The 15203-nt window shown below is 51.4% G+C and overlaps 1 protein-coding gene across 1 annotated transcript in view; it reads left to right on the top strand.

Annotated features, from left to right (window-relative positions):
- The first annotated feature begins 1460 nt into the window (after positions 1 to 1460).
- Positions 1461 to 15203, top strand: part of LOC141176442 (protein kinase C alpha type-like) — a 169397-nt gene continuing 155654 nt past the window's right edge. The window contains exon 1 of the mRNA XM_073660421.1: positions 1461 to 1560. Coding sequence (XP_073516522.1) covers positions 1461 to 1560 — 100 coding nt within the window. The remainder of the gene's footprint in view (positions 1561 to 15203) is intronic.

Below are 15203 nucleotides of genomic sequence, written 5' to 3'. Positions count from 1 at the left end.
GCACGGAGGGATCAGCCTGTGGCACGGAGGGATCAGCCTGTGGCACGGAGGGATCAGCCTGTGGCACGGAGGCGATCAGCCTGTGGCACGGAGGCGATCAGCCTGTGGCACGGAGGCGATCAGCCTGTGGCACGGAGGGATCAGCCTGTGGCACGGAGGGATCAGCCTGTGGCACGGAGGCGTTATGGAAGCCCAGGTGGCTTTGATAGCAGCCTTCAGCTCGTCTGCATTGTTGGGTCTGGGGTCTCTCATCTTCCTCTTGACAATACCCCATAGATTCTCTATAATAGATCCTCTATGGGGTTAAGGTCAGGCGATTTTGCTAACAATCAAGCACAGTGATACTGTTGTGTGTAAACCAGGTATTGGTACTTCTGGCCGTGTGAACAGGGGCCAAGTCCTGCTGGTGGCTTTATTGCTGCACCTGCTGCTTATTCGGTTTCTTCTTTGAAATTCCAACATGGACGATGGAAACCAGAGTTTTATTGTTGTTACTTTGGACACTAATTAAAGAATCCTGAGGACATAACTTTGGTACATTTCCCTTTATCTCTGAAGATATTGTACAGTCTATGAATAATAGGAAGGGGCGGCAATAATGGTGAGCAGCACTGTGTATACTGACCACCTATATCCATCAGACACACATATACTGCCCCTATATACTCTTTACTGTGTACCCAGTATGTATATATGCCGTACACCTGTATATACGCTATATACTGTGCACTGCCGCTGTACATTATGTATTGTACACCATACACTGTCCCTATATACACTGTACGTCTATATACAGCATCCCCTATATACTGTACGCTTCCGCTCTACTTTACTGTATACCATCATCTATGTACATCACAGCCCTGTATATACATGTGTATACTGTCCTTTGTATTAAATAATGTACACCCACCATCTATATACACCTTGCTACCTTCTGCCCCTATATACTGCACATCTGTATACTCCTAGATACCGTATACTGCCCTATTTATGTCTATATACCACCCCTATACATCCATCATCCACATACAACATCCACAGCCATCCTTTATATTCACCTATATACGGTACACTGCCCCTATATAATATATACAGCACACTGACTCTATATAGTCTGTACTGCGCACCCATCATGTATATACACCTATATACTATGCACGGCCCCTATATACTATATACTGCGCGCCTGGACAGTCGCCCAAAGGAGAACGACGTCTCTCCCTGATTTATCCCCACTGACCTCCCCCCGACCAAAGCAAAGTGCGGACCTCCAAATAATGGGCGACACTGAGGGTGCGGGATAATGACGCCGGGGGGTGCGGGATAATGACGCCGGGGGGTGCGGGATAATGATGGGGTTCTCTCCTCCCATTTTTGTCTGTCCCTTTTCCTTCTTCTCCCCTCACCCCGTGCTGCTGATATTTGTGGGGTCTCCCCATCCCCCCCCCCCCACCCAGATGTTGCCCCTTTCCCCCCGTGTTTCCCCCTGGTGGTCTCTCTCTAAGTCGTGTTTCTTCTCTTTCAGGGGCTTCGGGAAGCAGGGGTTCCAGTGTCAGGGTAAGAGACGCCATCCGTCGTGCCCTCATTATGCTGCTCGAGTGTTGGTGATTCGGGGTCTCGTCTCCCCCCGCTCCGCTCATTATGTCTCCGCACAGAAGGAAGTTGTTAGGATTTGATCGTCTGACGCATTTATCTGACAATTTCTGGGGTCATCATGTAACTCCTCAATATCCTCCCTTGAGGTGATAGATGAAGAGCCCCCCCCCCCCGGAGGTGATAGACGAGGGCCCCCTCCCCATGTCTTTGGTCTTCTCTGTGAACCCCTTATGTCTCTGAGCTTTTATTCTTTAGCCCTTTTCTCTGCGCTCGTTCACACCAGGCGGGTGTCTGCAGTCTCTGTGACTCTCTCCTCCTCGTCGGCCTCTGATCTTCTGCTTCCTCATTGTCCTGTAATCTGCAGCTTCTCCCAGGACTCTGATCCTCTAATGAGCGGCAGCGTGCGGAGCTGATGGGGCGAATACCAGCAGCTGCGCAGGTGGAGCAGAATGTGCTGTGACTATTCTCTCTCCGGGCCGCGGCACTTGATCCGCCCGCTCATATTCTAGGACAATGCCCAGCGTGTCCTCAGTACAGCGGCCCACGGGCTCCGCAGGACACAGCGACGGCAGGAGGAGAGGAGAAGAGAGGGAGGGTGAGGAGGAAAAGAGAGAAGAGGGGAAGAGAGGCGGAGAAGAGCGAGGGAGTAGAGAGGGGAAGAGAGGGAGGAGGAGGAAGAAGAGGAGAGAGAGGAGGAAGAGGAGAGGGAGGGTGAGGAGGAAAAGAGAAGAGGGGAAAAGAGACGGAGAGGAGAGCAGAAGAGAGGAAGAGAGGCAGAGAAGAGAGGAGGAAGAGAGGGAGGAGGAGGAAGAAGAGGAGAGAGAGGAGGAAGAGGAGAGGGAGGGTGAGGAGGAAAAGAGAAGAGGGGAAGAGAGACGGAGAGAAGAGGGGAAGAGAGGCGGAGAAGAGAGGAGGAAGAGAGGGAGGAGGAGGAAGAAGAGGAGAGAGAGGAGGAAGAGGAGAGGGAGGGTGAGGAGGAAAAGAGAAGAGGGGAAGAGAGACGGAGAAGAGCGAGGGAGTAGAGAGGAGAAGAGGGGAAGAGAGGAGGAGGAGAGGGAGGGAGAGGAGGAAAAGAGAAAAGAGGAGAGGCGAAGAGGAGAGGAGGAAGAGAGGAAGAAGAGGAGAGGGAGAAGAGAGGAGGAAGAGGAGAGGGAGGGTGAGGAGGAGAGGAGAGCGGAAGAGAGGAGAAGAGAGGAGGAGAAGAGGAGAGGGAGAGGAGGAAAAGAGAAGGGAGGAGAAGAGAAGAGAGGAGGAGGAGGCGAAGAGAGGGAGGGAGAGGAGGAAAAGAGAGGGAGGGAGAGGAGGAATAGAGAGGGGAAGAGAGGCGGAGAGGAGAGCAGAGGAGAGGGAGAGAAGGAAAAGAGGGGAAGAGAGACGGAGCAAAGAGCAGAAGAGAGGAGGAAGAGGAGAGGGAGGGAGAGGAGGAGAAGAGAGGAGGCGGAGGAGGAGAAGAGAGTAGAAGATGGGAAGAGAAGAGAGTGGAAGAGGAGAAGAGAGAGGGAGGAAGAGGAGAGGGGGAAGAGAGGAGGCGAGGGGTCCATTGTTTTGAGACTGTAAATTTTCCAGGATTGGGACAAATAACAATGCTCTGCTGCGCTGCGCTGTGCTCTGCTGCGCTGTGCTCTGCTGCGCTGTGCTCTGCTGCGTTGTGCTCTGCTGCGTTGTGCTCTGCTGCGTTGTGCTCTGCTGCGTTGTGCTCTGCTCTGCTCCGCTAGCGGGCAGCAGGCGCAGAGAGAAGTGTGTGCCCTCCTGCAGTGTAAAGCATAGGGAGCAGACGTCTTGCTCATCAGTGGTTGGCGCTGACCTCTGCCCGCCGGACCCTGGTGATCGACCGTTGCAGTCCCTGTTCAAGCCCCTCACCTCCTTGTTTAGCATATTTGAAGACCCCCTGCCCCTGTAGTCGCAGCCTCTGTTGTGACTGCTCTGGCCTCTGGTGCTGCCCCTTTAACCTTGGAGTTTAAATTTGAACTAGGCAGGAGGCTGCAGCGCTCCCCTGCGAGTATTTATTAAAGGGCCGGCGTCACTTCTCCTGGAGAGAAGCTTCAGCCGAGGGGAAACCCTGTGACTGATCCTAGTATCTCTGCTTCCTGTCAGTTAATGAAGAGTTCTGACTGTTCACAGCTTCACTTGTCACAGCTGAGGGTTTGGTACATTGTATTATGTGAGTTAAAAAGAATAGATCGTAAGCTCCTGGGGTCAGGGTCCGTCCCGGACATTATACTAAAACAGTATACTAAGAGGGGGTTTGCCTGCATCTGATGCGGAGGAGCAGGGCCCCCTCTCCCCACCACTCTGCCCGCACTCCTCTGCCCGCGCCCAGCTCCAGCCCAGCGCCCCACCCCTCGCCCCTCTGCCCTTCGCCCCGGCCCCTCTGCCCTTCTGCTCTTCTGCCTCTGCCCTTCTGCCTCTGCCCCTCTCCCAGGCTCCTCTGCCCGCTCCCTGGCTCCTCCCTGTTGGCAGCCGCGCCGGTTCTGCAGCTTCTGACCTTTAGAAGTATTTGCTTTCCTCTATATTTATCTGTTAGTGCAGCAGCCGGTGTCAGCGCAGCACGGGGTGCGATACTGATCGCTGAGGTGTCATCACTGATCGGGGGGTGCAGCCCCCATCTATTCATACCGGTGACCCCTGCCTTTTGGACAGGCCGAGCGCTGCGGCTTTGTTACAGTGTGTCAGTGCAGACCGTCCTCTGCTCACATCCGGATGATTGTTCTCCCCGGACACACTGTAACGAACACTCAGCCGTGGGTTTCAGGTCTCGGGTTCTCGCCTCTGGATGTGGCCGGTTTCCATTCACTGACAATTAGTGCTGATCTTCAAGCCGTAAAGAAGTGAAAAGTCTGATATTGTGGGTACAGTGATTCCCGCGCAATGAGGCGTCCTGTCCGGAGGGGGCGCTGCGGGAACTTCCTGTGCTGACGCATCGCACCACACCTGACGGTTCCACGTTTCTAGTGGTTTCTGCCTGCATCACCGTGAGAAAATGCTCCACAGTCTGAGGAATCTCACTTCCTCCTTCTGCAACATGTAACTGAATGCGGGGCTTAAAGGGGAAGTGCTGCCAAAAATAGAGAGAGGGATTCCCATACCATCACACCTAGAAACAATCCCCACAATCTGCATTATCCTCCAGAGCTACTGATCCTGAGTTGTCGCCTGTATTATACTCCAGAGCTGCACACACTATTCTGCTGGTGTAGTCACTGTGTACATACATTACATTACTGATCCTGAGTTACCTCCTGTATTATACTCCAGAGCTGCACTCCCTATTCTGCTGGTGCAGTCACTGTGTACATACATTACATTACTGATCCTGAGTTACCTCCTGTATTATACTCCAGAGCTGCACTCACTATTCTGCTGGTGCAGTCACTGTGTACATACATTACTGATCCTGAGTTACATCCTGTATTATACTCCAGAGCTGCACTCACTATTCTGCTGGAGCAGTCACTGTGTGCATACATTACATTACTGATCCTGAGTTACATCCTGTATTATACTCCAGAGCTGCACTCACTATTCTGCTGGTGCAGTCACTGTGTACATACATTACATTACTGATCCTGAGTTATCGCCTGTATTATACTCCAGAGCTGCACTCACTATTCTGCTGGTGCAGTCACTGTGTACATACATTACATTACTGATCCTGAGTTACCTCCTGTATTATACTCCAGAGCTGCACTCACTGTTCTGCTGGTGCAGTCACTGTGTACATACATTACTGATCCTGAGTTACATCCTGTATTATACTCCAGAGCTGCACTCACTATTCTGCTGGTGCAGTCTCTGTGTACATACATTACATTACTGTTCCTGAGTTACATCCTGTATTATACTCCAGAGCTGCACTCACTATTCTGCTGGTGCAGTCACTGTGTACATACATTACATTACTGATCCTGAGTTACCTCCTGTATTATACTCCAGAGCTGCACTCACTATTCTGCTGGTGCAGTCACTGTGTACATACATTACATTACTGATCCTGAGTTACATCCTGTATTATACTCCAGAGCTGCACTCACTATTCTGCTGGTGCAGTCACTGTGTACATAGATTACTGATCCTGAGTTACATCCTGTATTATACTCCAGAGCTGCGCTCACTATTCTGCTGGTGCAGTCACTGTGTATATACATTACTGATCCTGAGTTACATCCTGTATTATACTCCAGAGCTGCACTCACTATTCTGTTGGAGCAGTCACTGTGTATATACATTACATTACTGATCCTGAGTTACATCCTGTATTATACTCCAGAGCTGCACTCACTATTCTGCTGGAGCAGTCACTGTGTACATACATTACATTACTGATCCTGAGTTACATCCTGTATTATACTCCAGAGCTGCACTCACTATTCTGCTGGAGCAGTCACTGTGCATATACATTACATTACTGATCCTGAGTTACATCCTGTATTATACTCCAGAGCTGCACTCACTATTCTGTTGGAGCAGTCACTGTGTATATACATTACATTACTGATCCTGAGTTACCTCCTGTATTATCCTCCAGAGCTGCACTCACTATTCTGCTGGTGCAGTCACTGTGTACATTACTGATCCTGAGTTACATCCTGTATTATACTCCAGAGCTGCACTCACTATTCTGTTGGAGCAGTCACTGTGTACATACATTACATTACTGATCCTGAGTTACCTCCTGTATTATACCCCAGAGCTGCACTCACTATTCTGCTGGTGCAGTCACTGTGTATATACATTACATTACTGATCCTGAGTTACCTCCTGTATTATACTCCAGAGCTGCACTCACTATTCTGCTGGTGGAGTCACTGTGTACATACATTACATTACTGATCCTGAGTTACCTCCTGTATTATCCTCCAGAGCTGCACTCACTATTCTGCTGGTGCAGTCACTGTGCACATACATTACATTACTGATCCCGAGTTACCTCCTGTATTATACTCCAGAGCTGCACTCACTATTCTGCTGGTGCAGTCACTGTGCACATACATTACATTACTGATCCTGAGTTACGTCCTGTATTATGCTCCAGAGCTGCACTCACTATTCTGCTGGTGCAGTCACTGTGTACATACATTACTGATCCTGAGTTACATCCTGTATTATACTCCAGAGCTGCACTCACTATTCTGCTGGTGCAGTCACTGTGTACATACATTACATTACTGATCCTGAGTTACCTCCTGTATTATACTCCAGAGCTGGACTCACTATTCTGCTGGTGCAGTCACTGTGCACATACATTACATTACTGATCCTGAGTTACCTCCTGTATTATACTCCAGAGCTGCACTCACTATTCTGCTGGTGCAGTCACTGTGCACATACATTACATTACTGATCCTGAGTTACCTCCTGTATTATACTCCAGAGCTGGACTCACTATTCTGCTGGTGCAGTCACTGTGTACATACATTACATTACTGATCCTGAGTTACCTCCTGTATTATACTCCAGAGCTGCACTCACTAATCTGCTGGTGCAGTCACTGTGTACATACATTACATTACTGATCCTGAGTTACATCCTGTATTATACTCCAGAGCTGCACTCACTATTCTGCTGGTGCAGTCACTGTGTACATACATTACATTACTGATCCTGAGTTACATCCTGTATTATACTCCAGAGCTGGACTCACTATTCTGCTGGTGCAGTCACTGTGCACATACATTACATTACTGATCCTGAGTTACCTCCTGTATTATACTCCAGAGCTGCACTCACTATTCTGCTGGTGCAGTCACTGTGCACATACATTACATTACTGATCCTGAGTTACATCCTGTATTATACTCCAGAGCTGCACTCACTATTCTGCTGGTGCAGTCACTGTGCACATACATTACATTACTGATCCTGAGTTACATCCTGTATTATACTCCAGAGCTGCACTCGCTATTCTGCTGGTGCAGTCACTGTGCACATACATTACATTACTGATCCTGAGTTACATCCTGTATTATACTCCAGAGCTGCACTCACTATTCTGCTGGTGCAGTCACTGTGTACATACATTGCATTACTGATCCTTAGTTACATCCTGTATTATACTCCAGAGCTGCACTCACTATTCTGCTGGTGCAGTCACTGTGTACATACATTACTGATCCTGAGTTACATCCTGTATTATACTCCAGAGCTGCGCTCACTATTCTGCTGGTGCAGTCACTGTGTATATACATTACTGATCCTGAGTTACATCCTGTATTATACTCCAGAGCTGCACTCACTATTCTGCTGGAGCAGTCACTGTGTACATACATTACATTACTGATCCTGAGTTACATCCTGTATTATACTCCAGAGCTGCACTCACTATTCTGCTGGAGCAGTCACTGTGCATATACATTACATTACTGATCCTGAGTTACATCCTGTATTATACTCCAGAGCTGCACTCACTATTCTGTTGGAGCAGTCACTGTGTATATACATTACATTACTGATCCTGAGTTACCTCCTGTATTATCCTCCAGAGCTGCACTCACTATTCTGCTGGTGCAGTCACTGTGTACATACATTACATTACTGATCCTGAGTTACCTCCTGTATTATACTCCAGAGCTGCACTCACTATTCTGCTGGTGGAGTCACTGTGTACATACATTACATTACTGGTCCTGAGTTACCTCCTGTATTATACTCCAGAGCTGCACTCACTATTCTGCTGGTGCAGTCACTGTGTACATACATTACTGATCCTGAGTTACCTCCTGTATTATACTCCAGAGCTGCACTCACTATTCTGCTGGTGCAGTCACTGTGTACATACATTACATTACTGATCCTGAGTTACCTCCTGTATTATACTCCAGAGCTGCACTCACTATTCTGCTGGTGCAGTCACTGTGTACATACATTACATTACTGATCCTGAATTACATCCTGTATTATACTCCAGAGCTGCACTCACTATTCTGCTGGTGCAGTCACTGTGTACATACATTACATTACTGATCCTGAATTACATCCTGTATTATACTCCAGAGCTGCACTCACTATTCTGCTGGTGCAGTCACTGTGTACATACATTACATTACTGATCCTGAGTTACATCCTGTATTATACTCCAGAGCTGCACTCACTATTCTGCTGGTGGAGTCACTGTGTACATACATTACATTACTGATCCTGAGTTACCTCCTGTATTATACTCCAGAGCTGCACTCACTATTCTGCTGGTGCAGTCACTGTGTACATACATTACATTACTGATCCTGAGTTACATCCTGTATTATACCCCAGAGCTGCACTCACTATTCTGCTGGTGCAGTCATTATGTACATACATTACATTACTGATCCTGAATTACATCCTGTATTATACTCCAGAGCTGCACTCACTATTCTGCTGGTGCAGTCACTGTGTACATACATTACATTACTGATCCTGAGTTACATCCTGTATTATACTCCAGAGCTGCACTCACTATTCTGCTGGTGCAGTCACTGTGTACATACATTACATTACTGATCCTGAATTACATCCTGTATTATACTCCAGAGCTGCACTCACTATTCTGCTGGTGCAGTCACTGTGTACATACATTACATTACTGATCCTGAGTTACATCCTGTATTATACTCCAGAGCTGCACTCACTATTCTGCTGGTGCAGTCACTGTGTACATACATTACATTACTGATCCCGAGTTACATCCTGTATTATACCCCAGAGCTGCACTCACTATTCTGCTGGTTCAGTCATTATGTACATACAATACTGATCCTGAGTTACATCCTGTATTATACTCCAGAGCTGCACTCACTATTCTGCTGGTGCAGTCACTGTGTACATACATTACATTACTGATCCTGAGTTACCTCCTGTATTATACTCCAGAGCTGCACTCACTATTCTGCTGGTGCAGTCACTGTGTACATACATTACATTACTGATCCTGAGTTACCTCCTGTATTATCCTCCAGAGCTGCACTCACTATTCTGCTGGTGCAGTCACTGTGTACATACATTACATTACTGATCCTGAGTTACCTCCTGTATTATACTCCAGAGCTGCACTCACTATTCTGCTGGTGCAGTCACTGTGTATATACATTACATTACTGATCCTGAGTTACCTCCTGTATTATACTCCAGAGCTGCACTCACTATTCTGCTGGTGCAGTCACTGTGTACATGTGTAGCACCCTGAGGATTCTGCTGCTACAGGAGTATTGCACCTCAACCCAGAGGTGTGATATTCCACTCCCGGGTAAGGATGGAGTGTGGACCTGAGCTCGGTAGGCTGCATGCACTACACACATCCCATTTCCGAGGAACAGACCAACGGTACTCCCACTTAGAAATGTGCAGGTACGACCGAGTCTGTTCCTGGCTGGAGTGGGAGGGGGGTGGTACATCCCAAGTAGTGTAGGGGCAGATAGGGGGAGCAGCCTGGGTAAAGATAGGAGCTCATTGGGTGCTGGTCACCTGAGCTCACACATAGAGGGTGTATATAAGGTGGGCACCATCAGAGAACAGGGTCAGTCAGTCTTTGCAGGCAGGTCAGTCTGTCAGAGTAAGAAGCAGAGGAGCAGAGCAGCCCCAGAGAGAGAGAGAGGAGAAAGCAAGAGAGACCCAGAGGGGGAAACAGAAGAGAGGACTCGGAGACCCCAAATCCAATCCACGGGTGAAGAGTCGGCATCAGGGTACCGGAACCCAAGCTGGTGGGGGCAAAAACACACCCCAGCCAGAGACCGGAGGCCGTGGGCAGCGTCTGCCACGGCCACCCACCACATCCACCACGAAGGCATACCACGTGGAGGGTCAGGGAACCCAAAGCCAAGGGTCTCCCAACAGAAGGCCCGAGGGAGCTGGACCTGGGTGGATCACTAGTGGGGACGGCCAGAGAAAGGACAGAAGGAGAGCTCAGGGTCACGCTCCGGACTTGCTTGGGGGTTGGCTGGATCCAGGACCTGGTGGACGCAGCACGGCTCGGGAGGTCACTTGAAGCTGGAGTGACCGGAACATCAGCAGTGAGTAAATACCCTAAACTGCATAACCCGACTCTGTCTTCCTTTAACACCTATGCTGCACCACCACAACCCCCATCCTCTGCACCTGACCCCCTGAGGCTATACCCCACCCGTTGGGGGTTATCTATCACAAGCTGCACCTATACCATCAGCCTCAGCGGACCCTGCTGCAGCGGCGACCATAGTGACCGCAATACAACGGGTGGCGTAGTCGACAATAAAGAACTTAATAACATCTGTAGGACTGCCACATACAACTGAGTTTGACACCCTGGGCACGGACCGGGTCACAGCCACTCGGAAGACTACAACTCCCATCTGATCCGGCTCCGGATATTCCCCCTAAAGAATATGGCCCGGGGGGCGCGTCAACTTTGGCGTAGTCTGCAGGATTACGTGCCCGCAACACCCGGGTACTGCGTGCCTGAAGAAAAGAATGAGTTTACCTCAAAAAGAAGTCTCCTGCCGGTTCCGGAGGGTCCCCGCCATCGGACCCCATCACCAGTCGATTCCAGCCGGTTGTCCGCCATTAACCGCGTTTTCCCGCCATCTGCAGAGTTTCCCGCCACGGGGAAGCGATTCCCGCCATTTCCAAAGGTTTCCCGCCTTGGAAGAGCGGACGCCATTATGGGCGTGCCAGAGGGTGGCGAGAGGCCACCTCCCATCGTGGGCCAGGACCGAAAATGGCGCCAAAAGTGGAAACCGCCCCCACCAACAGAGACTGTGATGCTAGAGGTGTCTGTCAGCGTGAAAGAACAGCCCCTGGAGCTGACAGTCACCAAGTGGCCCCGGGACCGCCCTCGAGAGGGGAGGAGACGAAAGGAGAGAGCAAAGATGGGTGTCGCTTGGAGCAGTCTAGAGCGAGCGCACCCGGAGGCAAGAAGCCTGGAGAAGAGTATCGGAGGAGCTTACCCGGAGATGGCGAGAAAGCAGAGCAGCACCGGCCCGTTGGCCAGGAGCCTGCTAGAAACCGAGGAGGAAGAGCAGAGCAGCACCGGCCCGCTGGTCAGGAGCCTGCTGGAAACAACGACCCCACTAGGCGTAGTGGAGGTCCTAGCACAGCTCCCCCGAGACCGGGAGTGTGCACAGACCGCTCTGGAGGGCCTCGCAAGGAGGATGGCCCGGGTGCAGCGAGAGACGTTGGCGGAGTGGAGCCGTGAGATGGCCCAGCGGACCGAGACCTGTCAGCGGAGCACGCCACCCGAGACGAGGAGACAGACCGCCTCTGAAGATGGCGCGGGAGGACCCAAGGCCGGAGACGGCGCCGAGAAGGGAGCCGAACGCATGGAGGCAGGTAAAGGGGACGCCTATACCCCAAGCCGGGAAACCGCCCACCTGCCCCAGCTCCCCGTCGCAGAGCCCGAAGTCTATCCTGCCGTGCCCGTCGCTGCAACGTCACCGCCGCAGACTAGGCCTCAAACGGGAGCCGCGACCCCTGTGACGTCACACGCCTCGACCCCGAGCGTGACCAAGCAGGAAGTACCACTGGCCTGGTCGCAAGGCCTAGTACCCCCGGGCGCCGCAATACCAACAGCGCACCCTACCTCCGCGGAGCCCCCGGCCTGGTCGCAGGGCCAAGTAGCCCAGGGCGCCGCCGTCCTAACGGTGCCCTTCACCTTCCAGGTGCCCCAGGCCTGGCCGCAAGGCCTGGGCAACCCGGGCGCCACCACCACCGCGCCCGTAAAACCAAGGGTGCCACACCTGGGGGAGGACTTGTTCAGCCAGCTCACATGGCCGGACGGGCGGCCCTTCATCTGGCCCGAAGAATTCCATGAGCTGGAACGGCAGCAGAGACTAGGGCCCTTGTGTGAGCCCCTGATTCCGGCTCCGAAGCCCGTGGCACGGATCTCGCCCCCGCTTGAAGAGGCCCAATTTGAGTGGGACCCCACCGGAGAAGACCTAATGGGGTTCACTCAGGAAACCAGGGCAGCTGCAGCGGAGCGTGCTGAGTGTTGCCGACAGCAGCTCGAAGAGTTTGCGAGGGAGCGGAGAGAGAGGCGGGTCCGGGAACAGCAGGCCCAAGTACGGAGTGCCGAGCAGAAGAGCCGGACCAGGAGGGACCCCCGTGCAGCGCATTGTCCCCGCACCATCGGGACAGTGATCAAGTTCAACCAGCAGCATGGGTGGGGCTTCATCCGAGACAACAACACCCCCGGCGACGTCTTTGTCACGCGCAGAGACGTGGAGTCCCATCTGCCGGAGGGGCACAGAGGTCGTGACCTCTACATCGGAGACGAGGTCACCTTCACCCGGCACAAGTGTGCCAAAGGACCTTACGCCCTCCACGTACACCGCCTGACGGAGGAGGAGTTGCGGTGCGAGGAGGAGGAGCAAGAGGACCCGGACGGGTCTGAAGTTACAACCAGCTACAAGCAAAGAGCAGGAGGAAGACGCCGTTGAGTGCGGCAGAGCAGGTGCTGTAAATAAGTTACCCAATCGGGGTATAAAGAAACTGTTGCTACATATATAGTCCCCGTTGGGACCAGCTGTGTGAACTGTTTACCCGTTATTCCCATAATCCCACTGACCGAGGACTGGGAGCGGTCATTCCTCCTTACCTGGCCGAGGACTGAGAGCGGCCATATCCCTGTAAATAGTTGCGCGTCCTAAAGCGCCCCCTACCGGTTTTATAGGAAAACCAGTTTTCTAGAGAGACTGTCGCACTTTACCCGGTCACACGTTGCACAGTGACCGGAGGAGGAGCCAGAGGCGACGAGAATGTTTCATATTGATATATATATATATAATGTTTTATATGTTTTATATGTTTATGCAAAAATTTGTATGTTTTGGTGTTGTTTATGTCTTACAGCCCGAGGACGTGCTGTGATTTACCAGGGGGGAATGTAGCACCCTGAGGATTCGGCTGCTACAGGGGTATTGCACCTCAACCCAGAGGTGTGATATTCCACTCCCGGGTAAGGATGGAGTGTGGACCTGAGCTCGGTAGGCTGCATGCACTACACACATCCCATTTCCGAGGAACAGACCAACGGTACTCCCACTTAGAAATGTGCAGGTACGACCGAGTCTGTTCCTGGCTGGAGTGGGAGGGGGGTGGTACATCCCAAGTAGTGTAGGGGCAGATAGGGGGAGCAGCCTGGGTAAAGATAGGAGCTCATTGGGTGCTGGTCACCTGAGCTCACACATAGAGGGTGTATATAAGGTGGGCACCATCAGAGAACAGGGTCAGTCAGTCTTTGCAGGCAGGTCAGTCTGTCAGAGTAAGAAGCAGAGGAGCAGAGCAGCCCCAGAGAGAGAGAGAGGAGAAAGCAAGAGAGACCCAGAGGGGGAAACAGAAGAGAGGACTCTGAGACCCCAAATCCAATCCACGGGTGAAGAGTCGGCATCAGGGTACCGGAACCCAAGCTGGTGGGGGCAAAAACACACCCCAGCCAGAGACCGGAGGCCGTGGGCAGCGTCTGCCACGGCCACCCACCACATCCACCACGAAGGCATACCACGTGGAGGGTCAGGGAACCCAAGGCCAAGGGTCTCCCAACAGAAGGCCCGAGGGAGCTGGACCTGGGTGGATCACTAGTGGGGACGGCCAGAGAAAGGACAGAAGGAGAGCTCAGGGTCACGCTCCGGACTTGCTTGGGGGTTGGCTGGATCCAGGACCTGGTGGACGCAGCACGGCTCGGGAGGTCACTTGAAGCTGGAGTGACCGGAACATCAGCAGTGAGTAAATACCCTAAACTGCATAACCCGACTCTGTCTTCCTTTAACACCTATGCTGCACCACCACAACCCCCATCCTCTGCACCTGACCCCCTGAGGCTATACCCCACCCGTTGGGGGTTATACCATCAAAAGCTGCACCTACACCATCAGCCTCAGCGGACCCTGCTGCAGCGGCGGCCATAGTGACCGCAATACAACGGGTGGCGTAGTCGACAATAAAGAACTTAATAACATCTGTAGGACTGCCACATACAACTGAGTTTGACACCCTGGGCACGGACCGGGTCACAGCCACTCGGAAGACTACAACTCCCATCTGATCCGGCTCCGGATATTCCCCCTAAAGAATATGGCCCGGGGGGCGCGTCACATACATTACATTACTGATCCTGAGTTACATCCTGTATTATACTCCAGAGCTGCACTCACTATTCTGCTGGTGCAGTCACTGTGTACATACATTACATTACTGATCCTGAGTTACCTCCTGTATTATACCCCAGAGCTGCACTCATTATTCTGCTGGTGCAGTCACTGTGTACATACATTACATTACTGATCCGGAGTTACCTCCTGTATTATACTCCAGAGCTGCACTCACTATTCTGCTGGTGCAGTCACTGTGTACATACATTACATTACTGATCCTGAGTTACATCCTGTATTATACTCCAGAGCTGCAATCACTATTCTGCTGGTGCAGTCACTGTGTACATACATTACATTACTGATCCTTAGTTACATCCTGTATTATACTCCAGAGCTGCACTCACTATTCTGCTGGTGCAGTCACTGTGTACATACATTACATTACTGATCCTGAGTTACATCCTGTATTATACTCCAGAGCTGCACTCACTATTCTGCTGGTGCAGTCACTGTGTACATACATTACATTACTGATCCTGAGTTACATCCTGTATTATACTCCAGAGCTGC

The sequence above is a fragment of the Phyllobates terribilis genome, unplaced genomic scaffold (assembly GCF_046119375.1).
Source record: "Phyllobates terribilis strain yellow unplaced genomic scaffold, ASM4611937v1 Scaffold_25__1_contigs__length_18738178, whole genome shotgun sequence".
Lineage (NCBI taxonomy): Eukaryota > Metazoa > Chordata > Amphibia > Anura > Dendrobatidae > Phyllobates > Phyllobates terribilis.
The sequence above is the reverse complement of the archived record's forward strand: the minus strand, read 5'-3'. Positions and strand labels throughout refer to the sequence as shown.